Here is a 23,394-nt window from a genome sequence, read left to right as displayed (position 1 = left end):
GTTTCATCTAATGCAGATGATACAGTTTAGATGTGCACGTGGAATATGTTCAGACCTCTTTGCTTTCAGATGACATAAGAGTCTTAAACTCAACACTCAGAATGTCTAAACAAAGCAGAACATCAATCAACAAAGCCATTAGGATATTGAACTATATAGCCAATAGAGAAGAAACAAATGAATTTGTGACCAAACTATTCAGTGCGTTGGTCAGACTGCAGCTTGAATACTGTGTACACTTTTGGCCACCAAAACACAAGGGAAACATTCAGGTGCTAGAGATGCAGAGAAGGCTGATCCCTAGTACCTGGAAAGGAGATGTCTGAGAGATATGTAAGATAGTTAAGGGGATGGAACAACTTCAGCTCATCCAAAACTTTGCTACCCATGTCCTATCCTGCACCAAGTTCTGTTCTGACATCATGTGCTCCCTGACCTTGATTCATCCTCATGTTTAAATCCCTTTATGGCCTCACCTCTCCTTATCTCTGTAGCCTTCTCCAGCCGTACAACCCTCTGAGAATTCTTAATTCCTCCAACTCGGGCCTCTTCTGCATCACCCACTCTCTTCGCCCCACCTTTGACTGCTGTGCCGTCAGCTGTTGAGGCCCTGCACTTTGAAATTCCCTCCCTAAGCCTCTGTCTTTCTGCTTCCTGTTTTAAGACCCTCCTGAAAAGCCCATCTCTTTGATGAAGCTTTTAGTCAACCCTCCTAATATCTCCTCCTTTGGCTCAGTGTTAATTTTTATCTAGTTACGCCTCTGTGAAGCGTCTGGGACATTTTTCTTCATTAAAGGCTTGATGTAGACGCAAGTCGTTGAAGGCAAATCTCAAAAAATACTTTAAATTGTGGACTAGGACAATGGGCCTTGGCTTCAAACTAGTAAAAGGTATAATAACCACAACTTGTATTTATATAGCACCTTTAATGTAGTAAAACGTTCCAAGGCGCTTCACAGAAGCGTTATCAAACAAATTTGACACTGAGCCACATGAGATATTAGTGCAGATGACCAAAAGCTTGGCCAAAGAGGTAGGTTTTAAGGAGGATAGAGAGGCAGAGATGTTTAGGGAGAAATTTCAGAGCTTAGGGTCTTGGCAGCTGAAGGCACGGAGTGATTAAAATCGGGGATGCTCAAAAGGTCAAAATTCGAGAAGTGCAGATATCTCGGGAGGTTGTGGAGCTGGAGGAGATTATAAAGATAGGGAGGGGTGAGGCCATGGAGGGATTTTCAAATAAGGATGAGAATTTTAAAATCGAGGCGCTGCTTAACCAGGAGTCAATGTAGGTTAGCAAGCACAGGGGTAATGGGTGAATGGGATTTGGTGCAAGTTACGATCTGGACAGCAGGGGCGGAGTCAGGCGGTGCTCCGGAGGTGGAAATGGGCAGTTTTGTGTCATGGCACGGATATGTGATCGGAAGCTCATCTCTGCGTCAAACATGACACCAAGGTTGCGAACAGCGCGGTTCAGCCTCAGACAGTTGCTAGGGAGAGGAATGGAGTCAATGGTTGGGGAACAGAGTTTGTAGCAGGGCCCGAAAACAATTGCTTTGGTCTGCCTAATATTTAGTTGTCGGAAATTTCTGCTTATCCAGTACTGGATGTCGGCCAAGCAGTCTGTCAATTTAGAGACAGTGGAGGGGTCGAAAGGGGTGGTGATGAGGTAGAGCTGGGGGTCATCAGTGGAAATTGACAGTTTTTTCGGATGATGTCGCCGAGGGGCAGCATGTAGATGAGAAATAGGGGACCAAGGATAGATCCTTGGGGAACATCAGAGGTAATGGTGCGGGAGTGGGAAGAGAAGTATATTTAGGACTGATGCCAGGAAATTCTTCTTAACACAAAATATTGATCAACATATGGATTTAGACTTCCAGGAAGAATAGTGAAGGTCAAAAACCTGGAATGTTTTAAGAAACAATTGGTGCTAAAATGTAGGAACTTTAGGATCTTTCTAGAAGGATGAATTGAGATGTGCTAATTAGCTTTCCTTACTCTCTCCCTCTCTTCCCCCTCCGCTTTTGTGGGAGTACCTTCAGCACACTGTAACTGTTCAAGAAGACACACCACAAGCTTCTCGAGGGCAACTAGTGATGGGCAATAAATGCTGCCCTTGCCAGTGACACCCATATCCTGAGAATTAATAATTTAAAAAAAAAATCTGAGGCTGTCTTGTGAAAGTGGTTTTCAAAATTTCATGCAGCCTTTCAGAAGGACTTTTTATTCCATCCAGATGGCACTTTAAACTCTACATGTGCAAATTCCAGCATCCAGTGATTAGCGCTTATCAGTATTGTCCAATACATTAGCCACTAGCCACATGTGGCTAATTGCATTTCTGATCAGTAAATAATAAATGAGATTATAGGCACTATCGTTGGGCATGTGATCTCACCACTCATTATCGCACGGCATATGCGGTGTATGTTAACCTCTGGGTTTGTCGGCAAAGTAGTAAGAGGAAAATCATTTTTGATAAAGTCCTTTATTCCCTTGGTTAGTGATTGGTGATAGTAAAGGGCCGAAATAGTCCTGCTGGAAACGAGGCGCACCTACCATTTTTGATGTATTCTGGCTGCCCCATGCCTTGGAGCGGCGTAAGCGTTGAAATTCAGCACTTCGGGGATTTCTTTTGAGCGGGGTGGACGTGGCCCCATCATGGGGGCGGAATTAGGGCGGGGCAGAGTGGCCGTCAATAGCGGGGCGGAATTGGGGGTGGGGCGGAATAGCTAAGGCTGTCGATCATCAGCGCTGCGCTGATGACGTCATCGCGCTGGCGCATCACAACGTCCCTCCCCTTCACTTTAAGGGCGGCTGGGCTGCCATGCCACAGAAAGTATACCGACAGCAAAAGCTGTAGGGGATACTGATCAGCAGCGGGCCACTCCCATGGGGCAATACTGGGAAATGGGCAATTTCCTGAGGGACAATTTTGCGAGGGGGTCCCCGCCAGTCGGTAAGGGGTCAGCGCGTGCATGCTGCGGCAGAAAAACGGGCGGAGCGGCCCTGGGCACTGCTCCAAAATTCACAAAGGGCAATTTTCAAAATGGCGGCCCCGCCACGGAGAGTCGGCGGTCATTCCACGTTGCCCCGTGGCCACCACTTTCAGGCGGCCAGAGGCCCTATCGGAAGGGGCAATTTCGGCCCCTAAAATGTGTACAATATGTGAAGTACGTTTATCTGTATTGTGTGTGTATGTAAGGCATTTTCTATTAAATCCGGGGAATTTCAGTTCTTTTTTTTTGGAGCGGGGCGGATGTGGGGTCATCAACGGGCCGGAAGTGCGGGCAGGTCGGAACGGCCGTCTCTCCGATTCATCAGCACCGCGCTGACGCGTCACACATCCCTCCTCTTCAGTTAAAGGGGTGGGCCGCTGCGAACTCTGGAGCCACTTTAATGGCAAACACTGGGCCTCGGTTTCGGCCAGGCCAGTGGCCTGGCACCCAAAAGGGGTTGCCTGTTGGCGAGATTTGGGTGAGATTTAAATTTTGGGTGAGATTTAAATTTCCAAAACTAATTTGATAGATGTTTTGTTGAAATAAGCAACAACATACAAAATAATGTTTGGGATCAATTGGAAAGAACATGTTAAGCTTGGACTATTGAACAGCTCAATTATTATTAATTTGCCTTTTTATGGTAGACTGAATTTATGTTTGCAGAATATGGAGTCTTATTGATCATGCTTTGATTGCTCGGTGCAACATGGAGGAACCAATTCGTTGTGTTGCTGTGAGTTCAGATGGCATCCATCTTGCTCTAGGTATGAAGGATGGTTCTTTCACTGTACTACGGATCAGGTATGAGTTTTGCTAGTGTTTAGCTTTGAAAGATGTATATGATGTTTTGAATAATGTGTACCTTCTGCATTAGAATATAATCAGCATTACTATTTGAAGAAATTGTAATGTTTTGTAAATGTATTCCCTACTATTTCAGCTTGGTAGCATAAATTGTGGTTTCAAGCCCCACTCTAGGGCTATCGAGGCGGGCTCAGTGTGGCCGAGATAGGTGGTGGGTTGGGACCCCGCTCTCGGCTCCATCGCGCTCTGAGATGGGGCTTGTTAAACCCGCCCTGCGAGGTTCCCAGCCAATTAAAAGGAAGCGGGTCTGATGGTCCTTAAAGGGACCATGTCCACATTCATTTTGACAGTAGTGCTGTTAGTGTTCTACAGCATTGAGCTGCTGCAAACACTGACAAGCATTGCACAAAGGTGCACGGCTGCACCCAGGTTCTCCCATGACTCCCTCCATACGCTTTATGGAGGGAGTCAGCATGCAGGAAGGTTGTCTTCCCTTCCAATGGGCGGAAGAGATCTCCCCAGGACACCAACACAGCGTGGTTGCACATTGTATAGGAGAGCACAAGCAGGGATGTCAGCAGGAGGACCTGGCTGCTGCAGCGCAAACCTTTCAGTGATCTCAGTAGATCATGAAATGTTACTGCAAAGCCACACTCCGTTTCATTCTGCTGTGCCACTCAGCACATCCCATCACTCTGCCTTCCCTACCCTACTCCTGCACATCCTTGCATCAACTTACCTTGCACCTCCACCCATCCCTCTCTCCCTAGCTACATTATCACTTCCGCATCTCACTAACAACCCCTCAAACTCACCCTCATCCTTGACCAACTAACCACACACGAGGGTTCTTTTAGCCAATGTTCATGGAAAATTTCTGTTGTGTTGTCAAACATTGAAATCTTTATTTGTGTGCACCTTTTGAAAGTGGCTTAGTGAGTTGTAGTGAATGGTGAGACATGATGGTACACCCCGAAATGGTGATGAGTGTGAAAGGAATGGCTTGGGCATTGCAGGGATGCTTTATGGTGCTGGTGTGGGGTGGTGCCAACCTGGCGCAACATGTGGCTGCCAGGGTGTACAGTGTCAAGTGAAGTAAAGCTGGCCATGGTGAGGCCATTCCTGGCTTCCCGGGCAGCAATGTGGTCAGGTCAGGTGATTGCAGAGAAGGTTGGTGCTGTTGGTGTGCCTGGTGACGTTAGTGTTGGGGCTGACTGTGGTGGGATTCTGAGGACCAAGGTGAGATTTTTTCAAGGGCACCAATGTTAATGGAACAGATGGCAGTTGAAGTTGACATGACAGAAGCGATCTGTCAATAGGAGCGAGGTTTTTCTAAGGAGGTGATAGTGGATAGAAAGTTCACTACAAACACTTCCAAACTGCATACAGCTCAAAAGTGTCTTCCAAATCCTGAAGGCTTCACCTTCTGAGATTGGAAAGTGAACAGCTGTGAAACGATACTTTTATACCACTTCTGCAGCTGTCAAATAGTTAAAGCAATGGAGGGTCATTGAGAACCCGACACACTTGCCTAATGTGAAGTCCGAGTGACGGGAAGCTCCTGAACAATTTGGGAAAATGGTAAGTACCTGGAAAAATTCTTTTTAAATACCTTCAAACTACCTCTTAATGCTGTTAATTGGCTTCCCCGCTGCTTGGTGTCGGCTCTGTAAAGTGCAGACAGACCCGGCACTTGGAAAACTGACATGGAGGCAGGTTGACAGCGGGCTCCCGATCCAATGTCAAGCTTTCATATTTTGACAGCGGACCTGCCTCCAAACATAAGAACATAAGAACATAAGAATTAGGAACAGGAGTAGGCCATCTAGCCCCTCGAGCCTGCTCCGCCATTCAATAAGATCATGGCTGATCTGGTCGTGGACTCAGCTCCACTTACCCGCCCTCTCCCCATAACCCTTAATTCCCTTATTGCTTAAAAATCTATCTATCTTTGACTTGAAAACATTCAATGAGCCAGCCTCAACTGCTTCCTTGGGCAGAGAATTCCACAGATTCACAACCCTCTGGGAGAAGAAATTCTTTCTCAACTCGGTTTTAAATTGGCTCCTCCGTATTTTGAGGCTGTGCCCCCTAGTTCTAGTCTCCCCCACCAATGGAAACAACCTCTCTGCCTCTATCTTGTCTATCCCTTTCATGATTTTAAATGTTTCTATAAGATCACCCCTCATCCTTGTGAACTCCAAGGAGTAAAGACCCAGTCTACTCAATCTATCATCATAAGGTAACCCCCTCATTTCTCGAATCAGCCTAGTGAATCGTCTCTGTACCCCTTCCAAAGCTAGTATATCCTTCCTTAAGTAAGGTGACCAAAACTGCACGTAGTACTCCAGGTGCGGCCTTACTCTATCCCTTTCGCAATGAAGGCCAACATTCCATTTGCCTTCCTGATTACCTGCTGCACCTACAAACTAACCTTTTGGGATTCATGCACAAGGACCCCCAGGTCCCTCTGCACCACAGCATGTTGTAATTTCTCCCCATTCAAATAATATTCCCTTTTACTGTTTTTTTTCCCCCAAGGTGGATGACCTCACACTTTCCGACATTGTATTCCATCTACCAAACCTTAGCCCATTCGCTTAACCTATCCAAATCTCCTTGCAGCCTCTCTGAGTCCTCTACACAACCCGCTTTCCCACTAATCTTAGTGTCATCTGCAAATTTTGTTGCACTACATTCTGTCCCCTCTTCTAGGTCATCTATGTATATTGTAAACAGTTGTGGTCCCAGTACTGATCCCTGTGGCACACCACTAACCACTGATTTCCAACCGGAAAAGGACCCATTTATCCCGACTCTCTGCTTTCTGTTCGCCAGCCAATTCTCTATCCATGCTAATACATTTCCTCTGACTCCGCGTACCTTTATCTTCTGCAGTAACCTTTTGTGTGGCACCTTATCGAATGCCTTTTGGAAATCCAAATACACCACATCCATCGGTACACCTCTATCCACCATGCTCGTTATATCCTCAAAGAATTCCAGTAAGTTAGTTAAACATGATTTCCCTTTCATGAATCCATGCTGCGTCTGCTTGATTGCACTATTCCTATCCAGATGTCCCGCTATTTCTTCCGTAATGATAGTTTCAAGCATTTTCCCCACTACAGATGTTAAACTAACCGGCCTATAGTTACCTGCCTTTTGCCTGCCCCCTTTTTTAAACAGAGGCGTTACATTAGCTGCTCTCCAATCCGCTGGTACCTCCCCAGAGTGCAGAGAATTTTGGTAGATTATAACGAATGCATCTGCTATAACTTCCGCCATCTCTTTTAATACCCTGGGATGCATTTCATCAGGACCAGGGGACTTTTCTACCTTCAGTCCCATTAGTCTGTCCAGCACTACCCCTCTAGTGATAGTGATCATCTCAAGGTCCTCCCTTCCCACATTCCTATGACCAGCAATTTTTGGCATGGTTTTTGTGTCTTCCACTGTGAAGACGGAAGCAAAATAATTGTTTAAGGTCTCAGCCATTTCCACATTTCCCATTATTAAATCCCCCTTTTCATCTTCTAACGGACCAACATTTACTTTAGTCACTCTTTTCCGTTTTATATATCTGTAAAAGCTTTTACTATCTGTTTTTATGTTTTGCGCAAGTTTACCTTCGTAATCTATCTTCCCTTTCTTTATTGCTTTTTTAGTCATTCTTTGCTGTTGCTTAAAATCTTCCCAATCCTCTAGTTTCCCACTAACCTTGGCCACCTTATACGCATTGGTCTTTGATTTGATACTTTCCTTTATTTCCTTGGTTATCCACGGCTGGTTATCTCTTCTCTTGCCGCCCTTCTTTTTCACTGGAATATATTTTTGTTGCGCATTATGAAAGAGCTCCTTAAAAGTCCTCCACTGTTCCTCAATTGTGCCACCGTTTAGTCCTTGTTTCCAGTCTACTTTAGCCAACTCTGCCCTCATCCCACTGTAGTCCCCTTTGTTTAAGCATAGTACGCTCGTTTCTGACACAACTTCCTCATCCTCAATCTGTATTACAAATTCAACCATATTGTGATCACTCATTCCGAGAGGATCTTTTACGAGGAGATCGTTTATTTTTCCTGTCTCGTTACACAGGACCAGATCCAAAATGGCTTGCTCCCTTGTAGGCTTTGTTACATACTGTTCTAAGAAACAATCCCATATGCATTCTATGAATTCCTCCTCCAGGCTACCCCCTGTGATTTGATTTGACCAATCGATATGTAGGTTAAAATCCCCCATAACTACTGCCGTTCCTTTTTCACATGCCTCCATTATTCCCTTGATTATTGCCCGCCCCACCATGAAGTTATTATTTGGGGGCCTATAAACTACGCCGACCAGTGACTTTTTCCCCTTACTATCTCTAATCTCCACCCACAATGATTCAACATTTTGTTCATTGGAGCCAGTATCATCCCTCACAATTGCCCTGATATCATCCTTTATTAACAGAGCTACCCCACCTCCTTTCCCTTCTTGCCTATCTTTCTGAATCATCAGATACCCCTGTATGTTTAATTCTCAGTCTTGGCCACCTTGCAACCATGTTTCTGTAATGGCCACCAAATCATACTCATTTGTAATGATTTGTGCCGTCAACTCATTTACTTTATTTCTAATGCTGCGTGCATTTAGGTAGAGTGTTTTCATCCTAGTTTTTAAACCATGATTTTTAGTTTTTACCCCTCCTGCAGTCCTTTTATATTCAGTGGCCCTTTTTGTTTCTTGCCTTTGGTTTTTCTGCCCTCCACTTTTACTCACCTCTTTTCTGTCTTTTGTTTTTGTCTCCTTTTTGTTTCCCTCTGTCTCCCTGTATTGGTTCCCATCCCCCTGCCATATTAGTTTAACTCCTCACCAACAGCACCAGCAAACACTCCCCCTAGGACATTGGTTCCGCTCCTGCCCAGGTGCAGACCGTCCGGTTTGTACTGGTCCCACCTCCCCTAGAACCTGTTCCAATGCCCCACGAATTTGAATCCCTCCCTGCTGCACCACTGCTCAAGCCACGTATTCATCTGAGCTATCCTGCGATTCCTACTCTGACTAGCACGTGGCACTGGTAGCAATCCTGAGATGACTACTTTTGAGGTCCTACTTTTTAATTTAACTCCTAGCTCCTTAAATTTGTCTCGTAGGACATTATCCCTTTTTTTACCTATGTCGTTGGTACCAATGTGCACCACGACAACTGGCAGTTCTCCCTCCCTTTTCAGAATGTCCTGCACTCGCTCGGAGACATCCTTGACCCTTGCACCAGGGAGGCAACATACCATCCTGGAGTCTCGGTTGCGGGACTGCCTTCTGAGTGCGGCAAAATTTCGGTCTAAGACTTGAGCACTAAGCTGACACATCACTGCAGCACCGAGGGGATGCTCTAAGGTCAGACATGCTGGGGCTGAAATTCCCTTGTTCTGCACCTGCCGCTAGCGCCTCCAGGGGGCACTAACAGGGTGTGAAACTGTTTTCACCCGGGGGCGTGCAGACGCTACCAGCTGCCGCAAAATTGTGCAGTGGTTAGCGGAAGTGTGAACATGGTAGCACCACGCCCCCGACCACTGTGCCTCCGGCGATGACATAATCGCCATGCGCAGCGACCCCTTTTTGCCCCGCGGCAGCCCATTTCTGCCCCACGGCGGAAATTGCCGGCACCTGCCTCGCGGGTCGTGAACCGGGCTGGTCACCCATCACAGGGCGAACCTTAAAGGGGAGGGGCGCTGCGCCGCGCTCTGCCATCTTTGTTTCACCCCCCCCCCTTACTGGTTGGGCCGCTCGCCACTCCATCTTGGTGCCGGGTTGCGATCGTGCAGTCCGTGTTGGTGCCGGGCTGTGGTCACAGCATCCCTTAGCCCAGGTAACCTACTAGAGGCCTTGAAAGAAGCTGCAGAGTTCGCAGTGTTCCTCCCCTTTAACGGAAAGGGTGGGGCATTGAAACCCGAACCCACTTTCGTAGCGCCACCGAACCTGTCCCAAAGGGAAGTGGAACATGCGACATTGCATTCCACTTCCTGTAAAGGGCGCTAATTGGAATTTTGTGGCCGGGGCGGGACTTCCACGCTGGGTGCAGGAAGTTCCGTCTCACCTCGGTTACCGCCCCCAAACGGGGCATAACCGAATTACGCCACCGCTGTCTTTGGGTGAAATGTTAAATCAGTTAGATGGACATGCTAGCTCAGATGGACATTTGAAAAATAAAATAGCAAGTTCCCTAGTTAGATGGCAACCATTACTCCTTTACCAAAACACTACTAGAAACAGGCTAACAGGTCATTCATCTCATTTGATGTTTGTAGGACATGGCTGAGTGAAAGTTTCATTGCCATGTTTTCCTGCACTTAAACAGTAAGGGGCCGAAATTGTCCCCCTCTATAAGCGTCATTGTCGCCTCTAAGAGGTGGGAATGGAACATAGAGGCCTTACTGACCAAGGGCGGACCAAGCGGCGTGAACGGGTAACTACACCGCCCGTTTTCCCACACATCGGGCACGCGCCGACACCTTATCGACCAAAGGCGACCCGCTTTCTGTCACCCGTGGGAAATTACCCCATGCGGAATTGCCGCGCAGGAGCAGCGGGGCCGCTGGTCAGTGCCACTGACAACTTTCCCCAGCAGGGAGCTGTCTGTGACTGGGCAGCATGTCCGCCCTTAAAGGGCGACTGCCAGGTCGAGATGACAATTATATCCACGGGTTCAGTCGGGCCGCCAACAGGCAGCCTGGCACCCCCTCTTGGGTGCCAGGCCGTTGGCCTGGCTGAAACCCACCCTGGTGGCCCAGTGGAACTAACTAAAAACTGTACCGAGTTCACAGCAGCCCTCTCCTTTAACTGAAGGGAAGGGATGTTGTGAGGCTCTGCAGCCGCCATGACATCCACCTGGACACACACAAAAAAACCAAGTGCTGAATTTCGATCTGATCTCCGCCCCATGGGCAATTTTAGACAGGTTGGCCCATCCGTCTGCCCCCAGTCGGTGAGGCCTGTCCGCTCCATTCCCGTCTCTTAGACAGGCCTTACCTCTTAGAGGTGGTAATGGCTTATAGAAGGGGTTTAATTTCAGCCTTATGATGTTTCTTCAAATATAGTTCTATTGGGCCCAACATTGCCCAAGCCGTTTTGTTGGCATACTAACCTGAAGCGTGTCAATTTTGCGCGCTGGAAAGGATGTCAGAAAAAATGGCTCTCATCCTGGCCGCTCTACGGAGTCACGGCGTGGCGTGAAGATTGAAGGGGGAGCGGAGCAACAGGCCAGCGCAGAAAGCACTGCCGGCACCTAGCACGCATGCTCCTGCCCTCCCAGCGCGTCCTGTGGGCTGTGAGCAGGCCCCAGTGCTCGCAGCCCCTATCCCAGGTCGAAGGGACGCCCAATCTCGCCGCACCCTATCCCCGGCTGAGTGGACTCCCGCACCGGCCTGCCGGCCCACTCAGTTCCCGGGCGAGGTAGGACTTTGGTTTTATTTTTTATTTAGTGGCTGTGCTTGTATGGCTGTGCTTGAGACTTTTGATTTGGGGGAGTGGGGGGGGGGGGGTGAGGAGGAGAGTTTTGGGGGGGGAGGAGAAGAGTTTTCGGGGGCGGGGGGATAGAAAAAGTGTATGAGGGGGTGGGGAGAGAGAAGAGTTTTTTTTTGGGGGGAGAGAAAGAGTGTATTGGCGGGGCGGGTGTGGGGGGGGGGGAGAATGAGTGTATGGGGGGTAGGAGCAGATTTAATTGTTTGAGCTTTTCCTTGCAATGTTTGGTGTTTGGCTGTCGAGGTCCTTTCCAGTTCCCTATCCCTGCCTTAATGGGCTTGGAGGGAGTACAGGACAGATTCACCAGAATGGTACTATGGATTAAAGGGTTAAACTATGAGGACAGGTTGAATGAACTTAGTTTACATTCCTTTCAGTTTAGATGGTAGAGGGGTGATGCAATTGAGGTGTTCAAAATGATAAAGGGATTTAGAAAACATAGAAACATAGAAAATAGGTGCAGGAGTAGGCCATTCAGCCCTTCTAGCCTGCACCGCCATTCAATGAGTTCATGGCTGAACATGCAACTTCAGTACCCCATTCCTGCTTTCTCGCCATACCCCTTGATCCCCCTCGTAGTAAGGACTTCATCTAACTCCCTTTTGAATATATTTAGTGAATTGGCCTCAACAACTTTCTGTGGTAGAGAATTCCACAGGTTCACCACTCTCTGGGTGAAGAAGTTTCTCCTCATCTCGGTCCTAAATGGCTTACCCCTTTTCCTTAGACTGTGACCCCTGGTTCTGGACTTCCCCAACATTGGGAACATTCTTCCTGCATCTAACCTGTCTAAACCCGTCAGAATTTTAAACGTTTCTATGAGATCCCCTCTCATTCTTCTGAACTCCAGTGAATACAAGCCCAGTTGATCCAGTCTTTCTTGATAGGTCAGTCCCACCATCCCGGGAATCAGTCTGGTGAACCTTCGCTGCACTCCCTCAATAGCAAGAATGTCCTTCCTCAAGTTAGAAGACCAAAACTGTACACAATACTCCAGGTGTGGCCTCACCAAGGCCCTGTTCAACTGTAGCAACACCTCCCTGCCCCTGTACTCAAATCCCCTCGCTATGAAGGCCAACATGCCATTTGCTTTCTTAACCGCCTGCTGTACCTGCATGCCAACCTTCAATGACTGATGTACCATGACACCCAGGTCTCGTTGCACCTCCCCTTTTCCTAATCTGTCACCATTCAGATAATAGTCTGTCTCTCTGTTTTTACCACCAAAGTGGATAACCTCACATTTATCCACATTATACTTCATCTACCATGCATTTGCCCACTCACCTAACCTATCCAAGTCACTCTGCAGCCTCATAGCATCCTCCTCGCAGCTCACACTGCCACCCAACTTAGTGTCATCCGCAAATTTGGAGATACTACATTTAATCCCCTCGTCTAAATCATTAATGTACAGTGTAAACAGCTGGGGCCCCAGCACAGAACCTTGCGGTACCCTACGAGTCACTGCCTGCCATTCTGAAAAGTACCCATTTACTCCTACTCTTTGCTTCTTGTCTGCCAACCAGTTCTCAATCCACGTCAGCACACTACCCCCAATCCCATGTGCTTTAACTTTGCACATTAATCTCTTGTGTGGGACCTTGTCGAAAGCCTTCTGAAAGTCCAAATATACCACATCAACTGGTTCTCCCTTGTCCACTCTACTGGAAACATCCTCAAAAAATTCCAGAAGATTTGTCAAGCATGATTTCCCTTTCAAAAATCCATGCTGACTTGGACCTATCATGTCACCTCTTTCCAAATGCGCTGCTATGACATCCTTAATAATGATTCCATCATTTTACCCACTACTGAGGTCAGGCTGACCGGTCTATAATTCCCTCTTTTCTCTCTCCCTCCTTTTTTAAAAAGTGGGGTTACATTGGCTACCCTCCACTCGATAGGAACTGATCCAGAGTCAATGGAATGTTGGAAAATGACTGTCAATGTATCCGCTATTTCCAAGGCCACCTCCTTAAGTACTCTGGGATGCAGTCCATCAGGCCCTGGGGATTTATCGGCCTTCAATCCCATCAATTTCCCCAACACAATTTCCTGACTAATAAGGATTTCCCTCAGTTCCTCCTCCTTACTAGACCCTCTGACCCCTTTTATATCCGGAAGGTTGTTTGTGTCCTCCTTAGTGAATACCGAACCAAAGTACTTGTTCAATTGGTCCGCCATTTCTTTGTTCCCCGTTATAACTTCCCCTGATTCTGACTGCAGGGGACCTACGTTTGTCTTTACTAACCTTTTTCTCTTTACATATCTATGGAAACTTTTGCAATCCGTCTTAATGTTCCCTGCAAGCTTCTTCTCGTACTCCATTTTCCCTGCCCTAATCAAACCCTTTGTCCTCCTCTGCTGAGTTCTAAATTTCTCCCAGTCCCCGGGTTCGCTGCTATTTCTGGCCAATTTGTATGCCACTTCCTTGGCTTTAATACTATCCCTGATTTCCATTGATAGCCACGGTTGAGCCACCTTCCCTTTTTTATTTTTACGCCAGACAGGAACGTACAATTGTTGTAGTTCATCCATGCGGTCTCTAAATGTCTGCCATTGCCCATCCACAGTCAACCCCTTAAGTATCATTCGCCAATCTATCCTAGCCAATTCATGCCTCATACCTTCAAAGTTACCCTTCTTTAAGTTCTGGACCATGGTCTCTGAATTAACTGTTTCATTCTCCATCCTAATGCAGAATTCCACCATATTATGGTCACTCTTCCCCAAGGGGCCTCGCACAACGAGATTGCTAATTAATCCTCTCTCATTACACAACACCCAGTCTAAGATGGCCTCCCCCCTAGTTGGTTCTTCGACATATTGGTCTAGAAAACCATCCCTTATGCACTCCAGGAAATCCTCCTCCACCGTATTGCTTCCAGTTTGGTTAGCCCAATCTATGTGCATATTAAAGTCACCCATTATAACTGCTGCACCTTTATTGCATGCACCCCTAATTTCCTGTTTGATGCCCTCCCCAACATCACTACTACTGTTTGGAGGTCTGTACACAACTCCCACTAACGTTTTTTGCCCTTTGGTGTTCTGCAGCTCTACCCATATAGATTCCACATCATCCAAGGTAATGTCCTTCCTAACTATTGCATTAATCTCCTCCTTAACCAGCAGTGCTACCCCACCTCCTTTTCCTTTTATTCTATCCTTCCTGAATGTTGAATACCCCTGGATGTTGAGTTCCCACCCCTGATCATCCTGGAGCCACGTCTCTGTAATCCCAATCACATCATATTTGTTAACATCTATTTGCACAGTTAATTCATCCACCTTATTACAGATACTCCTTGCATTAAGACACAAAGCCTTCAGGCTTGTTTTTTTAACACCCTTTGTCCTTTTAGAATTTTGCTGTACAGTGGCCCTTTTTGTTCTTTGCCTTGGGTTTCTCTGCCCTCCACTTTTCCTCATCTCTTTTCTGTCTTTTGCTTTTGTCTCCTTTTTGTTTCCCTCTGTCTCCCTGCATTGGTTCCCATCCCCCTGCCATATTAGTTTAACTCCTCTCCAACAGCACTAGTAAACACTCCCCCTAGGACATTGGTTCCGGTCCTGCCCAGGTGCAGACCGTCCGGTTTGTACTGGTCCCACCTCCCCCAGAACTGGTTCCAATGCCCCAGGAATTTGAATGCCTCCCTGCTGCACCACTGCTCAAGCCACGTATTCATCTGCGCTATCCACGTATTCATCTGCGCTATCCGTAATGTGAAACAAGGAAATGGTATCTGTGTGTGACAGTGGCACAGTCAGAACAATGCACAGATATCCTTTTGGTTATGGTTTGAGCAGAGTAAGATCAGGAATGTAGCAAAGAAGTTCAGTATCAATGTCGCCAGTGTAGTCGCAGCATGTTGGATACACCTGGGGACAAGAGAGCTCTGAATCCACTGTATTATCCCTGTTCTCCAGATCCGGTAACTATACCTCCTTTCTAATTGGTTAAACTGACCCACGTGATCCCAGGGATGCTTCCGAGCCGCCTGCATCCCTAGGATCTGTGGGCCTTTACGCAGGCGTAACCCTGGAGGCGCAGAGCCCTGGAGCCAACAGGTACTTTCAGATTTTTTTCGGGTCAAGAGGTATGCCTCCGACCACAAATTTCGGCCCAATATGTTTTTTTGTACCTTGGTGTAGGGGTAATATGTTTTTGTTATTGATTGTCATGGTTTGGTAAGTTATGTTTTTGTTCTAGGCTCTTTATATCTTCATATAGGTGGTATTTTTACTTCACATTGTATTGTGGTTAGTCATTTTTATATTTGTGTTAATGGCTCTTTATATATTAGCATGTGTGTGATTTTACTGCATTATTTTTTGCGGGAGAGCAGAGAGGGGGTTTGTGGACATCATCTACAGGTGGAACTGACAAACATTTGGCTGCAGGAGGCGGTGATGGGAAATACAGCAAAGAGTGAGTTATGGTGGGGAAGGGTCACCTCGAATCAGAGAAATCTACGGCACCAAAGGAGTGCACTTCGGCCCATCGTGTCCTTGCTGGCCGAAAAAGAGCTATCCAGCCTAATCCCACTTTCCAGCTCTTGGTCCGTAGCCCTGTAGGTTACAGCACTTCAAGTGCACCATCCAAGTACTTTTTAAATGTGATGAGGGTTTCTGCCTCCACACCCTTTCAGGCAGTGAGTTCCAGACCCTCATCACCTTCTGGGTGAAGAAATTTCCCTTCAAATCCCCTCTAAGCCTCCTACCAATTATTTTAAATCTATGTCTCCTCTGCTAAGGGAAATAGGTCCTATCCACTCTATCTAGGCCCCTCATAATTTTATACACCTCAATAAGGTCTTACCTCAGCTTCCTCTGTTGCAAAGAAAACAAACCCAGCCTATCCAATCTTTCCTCATAGCTTAGATTCTCCACTCCCGGCAACATTCTTGTAAATCTCCTCTGTATCCTCTCTAGTGCAATCACATCTTGCCTGTAATGTAACTAGAACTGCATGCAGTACTCTAGTTGTGGCCTAACTAGTGTTTTATACAGTTCAAGCATAACCTCCCTGCTCTTGTATTCTATGCCTCGGCTAATAAGAACATAGGAAATAGGACCAAGAGTAGGCCATTTGACCCCTCTAGCCTGTTCTGCCATTTAATAAGATCATGGTTGATCTGATCATGGACTCAGCTCCACTTCCCTGCCCGCTCCCCATAACCCTTTATTTCCTTATCGCTCAAAAATCTCTCTATCTCCACCTTTAAATATATTCAATAACCCAGCCTCCACAGCTCTCTGGGGCAGATAATTCCACAGATTTACAACCCTCTTTAAATGAGCGGCCCCTTATTCTGAGACTATACTCCCTAGTTTTAGTTTCCCCTATGAGTGGAAATATCCTCTCTGCATCCACCTTGTCGAGCCCCCTCCTTATCTTATATGTTCCGATAAGATCACCTCTCATTCTTCTGAACTCCAATGAGTATAGGCCCAACCTACTCAACCTATCTAAACCTACCTAAAGGGGTCAGCTAGAGAAGAGCATACCAGATCAGCCAAATGCAGATATGGTGGTGGTGGGGTGAGGCGAGAATCATACCTGGGTTAGATGCCATAAGAGGTGATAAACAGGTAATGAGGTCGAGCACAGAAAAAGGTGTGATTGTATACTCAAAAGGGGACACATCATGAAGTAGTAAGTGGGGATTGGCATTACCAAACACAGCACGGGTACAAGCGGCAAGTTAGGATACAGACGCAAGTGGTCAAGGCCATAGTCTGATGAGTAGGCAATAGCATTGAGGCACCTTAACCATTATCCTCAACCCCACGATCCCAAATCTTCCTCGAGCTACAATCCGATCTCTCCCGCTGCCCTGCCCGTGATTAGCATGCCACATTTTTTTTTACTCCTCCTTTTTGTCAATCTTTGCAGTCTTGTTACTCATTTTTTTAAGTCCCATGAGCCATGTAATTATTCTTTTAGTTCCATTCTGTTTTTTGGAACTGTTTTTGTCTTGTTTCCGGTGTTCCTATTTTTAAAAATACTTCTGCTGTTTACTTTTAACTTTATTTTTACTCTAATTTTCAATACTGTTTTAAGTATTTTCTGTACCACCCTCAGTATTTGTTCTTTTAGTCTTATTCCTACTACTTTACTCCCTTATGGTTAAGGTGCCTCAATGCTATTGCCTACTCATCAGACTATGGCCTTGACCACTTGCGTCTGTATCCTAACTTGCCGCTTGTACCCGTGCTGTGTTTGGTAATGCCAATCCCCACTTACTACTTCATGATGTGTCCCCTTTTGAGTATACAATCACACCTTTTTCTGTGCTCGACCTCATTACCTGTTTATCACCTCTTATGGCATCTAACCCAGGTATGATTCTCGCCTCACCCCACCACCACCATATCTGCATTTGGCTGATCTGGTATGCTCTTCTCTAGCTGACCCCTTTAGGTAGGTTTAGATAGGTTGAGTAGGTTGGGCCTATACTCATTGGAGTTCAGAAGAATGAGAGGTGATCTTATCGGAACATATAAGATAAGGAGGGGGCTCGACAAGGTGGATGCAGAGAGGATATTTCCACTCATAGGGGAAACTAAAACTAGGGAGTATAGTCTCAGAATAAGGGGCCGCTCATTTAAAGAGGGTTGTAAATCTGTGGAATTATCTGCCCCAGAGAGCTGTGGAGGCTGGGTTATTGAATATATTTAAAGGTGGAGATAGAGAGATTTTTGAGCGATAAGGAAATAAAGGGTTATGGGGAGCGGGCAGGGAAGTGGAGCTGAGTCCATGATCAGATCAACCATGATCTTATTAAATGGCAGAACAGGCTAGAGGGGTCAAATGGCCTACTCTTGGTCCTATTTCCTATGTTCTTATTAGCCGAGGCATAGAATACAAGAGCAGGGAGGTTATGCTTGAACTGTATAAAACACTAGTTAGGCCACAACTAGAGTACTGCATGCAGTTCTAGTTACATTACAGGCAAGATGTGATTGCACTAGAGAGGATACAGAGGAGATTTACAAGAATGTTGCCGGGAGTGGAGAATCTAAGCTATGAGGAAAGATTGGATAGGCTCGAGCTACAATCCGATCTCTCCCGCTGCCCTGCCCGTGATTAGCATGCCACATTTTTTTTTACTCCTCCTTTTTGTCAATCTTTGCAGTCTTGTTACTCATTTTTTTAAGTCCCATGAGCCATGTAATTATTCTTTTAGTTCCATTCTGTTTTTTGGAACTGTTTTTGTCTTGTTTCCGGTGTTCCTATTTTTAAAAATACTTCTGCTGTTTACTTTTAACTTTATTTTTACTCTAATTTTCAATACTGTTTTAAGTATTTTCTGTACCACCCTCAGTATTTGTTCTTTTAGTCTTATTCCTACTACTTTACTCCCGCTCCCAGTGTTTCTGTTTCTCTGTCCAATTCCCAGGTGTTTTAAAAATGAATTCTACTCTTCTGCTGCTTTAATCCTGCTCTCACTTTTGTGCTTTTTTCCCCTGATAGTCTCCAGACTGTTAATCCTGCTCCCCGCCCGCCATCCCCCCCCATCCCCCCCCCTCCACCCCGCCAAGACTCCCTTGCCCAATACATATATGTTTTCTATTTGAAACTTGAGCATGTAATCTAGTACTTTACTGCAGTACTAAGGGAGTGCAGCACTGTCGGGAGATTCCATGTATCGGATGAGCTATTAAACCAAGGCCCCATCTTCCCTCTTGTGGACATAAAAGAGTCCATGACATTATTTAAAGAGAGCAGGGGAGTTCTTCTGGAGTCCTGATCAATATTTAATCCTCAACCATCATCACTAAAAACAGGTTATCTGGCCATTTATGTAATTGTTGTTAGTGGGACCTTGCTGTCTACAAATTGGCTGCCATGTTTCCTACGTTACAACAGTGACTGTATTTCAAAAATAATTAATTGGCTGCGATGCACTTTGGGACATCCTGAGGACGTGAAAGGCGCCATATATCTTTGTACCTATCCTCTCTGTTTTCTCTCTCAATTCTCTGATTATAACTGGTCTAACTCCTATCCTTCTCAGATCTCATCCCACTAACTTCTGTATTCATCACTTGCAACCATGCAACCACCTAATCCTCTGGAAGCCCATAAATTTCAAACTTTTCAAAGCTTTCTGCCACTCAACTTTTACCATCCATTTGCCCCCACAACCTCATCTTCACTCACTACCTACCAATCTGTCCAAAGCAGATCTGTTTCTTCCCTGAAAATTTTACCCCTCTACACCCTTCACTTTAACTTCTGCCTCCTCCAACTGTCCCATAACCATACTTCCATGGAAATCACCGCAGATGCATGGACACTTATCATCATCATAGGCAGTCCCTCAGAATTGAGGAAGACTTGCTTCCATGCTTAACATGAGTCCTTAGGTGGCTGAACAGTCCAATACGAGAACCACAGTCGCTGTCACAGGTGGGACAGATAGTCGTTGAGGGATGGGGTGGATGGGACTGGTTTGCCGCATGCTCTTTCCGTTGCCTGCGCTTGATTTCTGCATGCTCTCGACGATGAGACTCGAGGTGCTCCGTGCCCTCCTGGATGCACTTCCTCCACTTAGGGCGGTCTTTGGCCAGCGACTCCCAGGTGTCAGTGGGGATGTTGCACTTTATAGAAACATAGAAAATAGGTGCAGGAGTAGGCCATTCGGTCCTTCTAGCCTGCACTGCCATTCAATGAGTTCATGGCTGAACATGCAACTTCAGTACCCCTTTCCTGCTTTCTTGCCATACCCCTTGATCTCCCTAGTAGTAAGGACTTCATCTAACTCCCTTTTGAATATATTTAGTGAATTGGCCTCAACTACTTTCTGTGGTAGAGAATTCCACAGGTTCACCACTCTCTGGTTGAAGAAGTTTCTCCTCATCTCGGTCCTAAATGGCTTACCCCTTATCCTTAGACTGTGACCCCTGGTTCTGGACTTCCCCAACATTGGGAACATTCTTCCTGCATCTAACCTGTCTAAACCCGTCAGAATTTTAAACGTTTCTATGAGGTCCCCTCTCATTCTTCTGAACTCCAGTGAATACAAGCCCAGTTGATCCAGTCTTTCTTGATAGGTCAGTCCCACCATCCCGGGAATCAGTCTGGTGAATCTTCGCTGCACTCCCTCAATAGCAAGAATGTCCTTCCTCAAGTTAGGAGACCAAAACTGTACACAATACTCCAGGTGTGGCCTCACCAAGGCCCTGTAAACTGTAGCAACACCTCCCTGCCCCTGTACTCAAATCCCCTCGCTATGAAGGCCAACATGCCATTTGCTTTCTTAACCGCCTGCTGTACCTGCATGCCAACCTTCAATGACTGATGTACCATGACACCCAGGTCTCGTTGCACCTCCCCTTTTCCTAATCTGTCACCATTCAGATAATAGTCTGTCTCTCTGTTTTTACCACCAAAGTGGATAACCTCACATTTATCCACATTATACTTCACCTGCCATGCATTTGCCCACTCACCTAACCTATCCAAGTCACTCTGCAGTCTCATAGCATCCTCCTCGCAGCTCACACTGCCACCCAACTTAGTGTCGTCCGCAAATTTGGAGATACTACATTTAATCCCCTCGTCTAAATCATTAATGTACAATGTAAACAGCTGGAGCCCCAGCACAGAACCTTGCGGTACCCTACTAGTCACTGCCTGCCATTTTGAAAAGTCCCCATTTACTCCTACTCTTTGCTTCCTGTCTGACAACCAGTTCTCAATCCACGTCAGCACACTACCCCCAATCCCATGTGCTTTAACTTTGCACATTAATCTCTTGTGTGGGACCTTGTCGAAAGCCTTCTGAAAGTCCAAATATACCACATCAACTGGTTCTCCCTTGTCCATTCTACTAGAAACATCCTCAAAAAATTCCAGAAGATTTGTCAAGCATGATTTCCCTTTCACAAATCCATGCTGACTTGGACCTATCATGTCACCTTTTTCCAAATGCACTGCTATGACATCCTTAATAATTGATTCCATCATTTTACCCACTACTGAGGTCAGGCTGACCGGTCTATAATTCCCTGTTTTCTCTCTCCCTCCTTTTTTAAAAACTGCCACCAAGCTCATGGTCTACAAGGCTGTAGTAATACCCGCTCTCCTGTATGGCTCAGAGACATGGACCACGTACAGTAGACACCTCAAGTCGCTGGAGAAATACCACTAACGATGTCTCCGCAAGATCCTACAAATCCCCTGGGAGGACTCAGGGAGTCTTTGAGGGTGTCGTGGTAACGTTTCTTCTGCCCACCTTTGGCTCGTTTGCCATGAAGGAGTTCCGAATAGAGCGCTTGCTTTGGGAGTCTCGTGTCTGGCATGTGGACTATGTGGCCTGCCCAGCGGAGTTGATCAAATGTGGTCAGTGCTTCAATGCTGGGGATGTTGGCCTGGTCGAGGACGCGAATGTTTTTGTGTCTGTCCTCCCAGGGGATTTGCAGGATCTTGCGGAGACATCGTTGGTGGTATTTCTCCAGCGACTTGAGGTGTCTACTGTACGTGGTCCATGTCTCTGAGCCATACAGGAGAGTGGGTATTACTACAGCCTTGTAGACCATGAGCTTGGTGGCAGTTTTGAGGACCTGGTCTTCAAACACTCTTTTCCTCAGGCGGCCGAAAGCTGCACTGGTGCACTGGAGGCGGTGTTGAATCTCGTCGTCAATGTCTGCTTTTGTTGATAAGAGGCTCCCGAGGTATGGAAAATGGTCCACGTTGTCCAGGGCCGCTCCGTGGATCTTGATGACTGGGGGACAGTGCTGTGTGGCTAGAACAGGCTGGTGGAGGACCTTTGTCTTACGGATGTTTAGCGTAAGGCCCATGTAAATATATGCCTCAGTAAATATATCGACTATGTCCTGGAGTTCAGCCTCTGTATGTGCGCAGATGCAGGCGTCATCCGCGTGCTGTAACTCGATGACAGAGGTTGGGGTGGTCTTGAACCTGGCCTGGAGATGTCGAAGGTTGAACAGGTTCCCACTGGTTCTGTAGTTTAGTGCCACTCCAGAAGGAGCTTATTGATTGTGATGTGGAACATGGCAGCGGGGAAGTTTGAGAAGAGGGTTCGGGCGATGACGCAGCCCTGTTTGACTCCGGTCCCGATGTGGATTGGGTCTGTAATGGATCCGTTGGTAAGGATCACGTCCTGCTTGTCGTTGTGGAGCAGGAGGAGGATGGTGCCGAACGTTTGGGGGCATCAGAAATGTAGGAGGACGCTCCATAGACTCTCGTGGTTGACGGAGTCAAAGGCCTTTGTAAGGTCGAATAAGGCCATGTATAAGGGCCGGCAGTGTTCCCTGCATTTTTCCTGCAGCTATCGTGCTGCAAAAATCATGTCCATTGTACCCCGTAGGGGATGAAATCTGCACTGTGACTCCGGGAGGAGCTCCTCAGCCTCAGGGAGAAGACGGTTGAGGAGGACTCTAGCGACGACTTTCCCAGTGGCTGATGGCAGGGAGATTCCTCTGTAGTTGCCGCAGTCGAACTTGTCCCCTTTTTTAAAGATGGTCACGATCACAGCATCTCTGAGATCTCACGGCATGCTTTCCTCCCTCCAGATGAGAGAGATAAGGTCATGTATTCGCACCAACAGCGCCTCTCCGCCATACTTCAGTGCCTTAGCAGAGATTCCATCCGCTCTCTGTTGTTCTTAAACTGTCTTATGGCTTTTTCTACCTCGTGCAGTGTCGGGATTTTACTGAGGTGGTGGTGGGTAGCATGCTGCGGGATTGAATCGAGAACACTCGAGTCAAAGGCAGAGTCTTGATTGAGGAGATCTTCGTAGTGCTCCTTCCAGCGGGCCCTGACTGCCTCGGTGTCCTTGATGAGTGTTTCCCCGTTCTTGTCCAACAGTGGGGTGGGGCCTTGGGTGTTTGGACCGTAGGTGGCCTTGACTGCGATTGAAGAATCCTCACACATCATGGTTGTCGGCCAGCTGCTCTATCTCCTGTGCTTTCTCCATCCACCACCTGTTCTTTAGGTCCCGGGTTTTTTGTTGGACCTCAGCCTTTAGCCGTCTGTAATGTTGCCTTGATGCTCCCGAGTTGGGTTGTTGATTAAGGCTCAGAAATGCTCTGCGCTTGCGATCTGTTA

At 46.8% G+C, this 23,394-nt stretch overlaps 1 protein-coding gene across 6 annotated transcripts in view; it reads left to right on the top strand.

Annotated features, from left to right (window-relative positions):
• The window catches only part of LOC139263402 (echinoderm microtubule-associated protein-like 5), a 302,041-nt gene that overhangs the window by 102,592 nt on the left and 176,055 nt on the right, over positions 1 to 23,394 (top strand). For all 6 annotated transcript variants that reach the window (XM_070879445.1, XM_070879443.1, XM_070879442.1 and 3 more), the window contains exon 8: positions 3,666 to 3,803. In XM_070879445.1, the coding sequence (XP_070735546.1) occupies positions 3,666 to 3,803 (138 nt within the window). The remainder of the gene's footprint in view (positions 1 to 3,665; positions 3,804 to 23,394) is intronic.

The sequence above is a fragment of the Pristiophorus japonicus genome, chromosome 4 (assembly GCF_044704955.1).
Source record: "Pristiophorus japonicus isolate sPriJap1 chromosome 4, sPriJap1.hap1, whole genome shotgun sequence".
Taxonomy (NCBI): domain Eukaryota; kingdom Metazoa; phylum Chordata; class Chondrichthyes; family Pristiophoridae; genus Pristiophorus; species Pristiophorus japonicus.
Note: the sequence above shows the minus strand (reverse complement) of the source record. Positions and strands in the feature narration are given on the sequence as shown.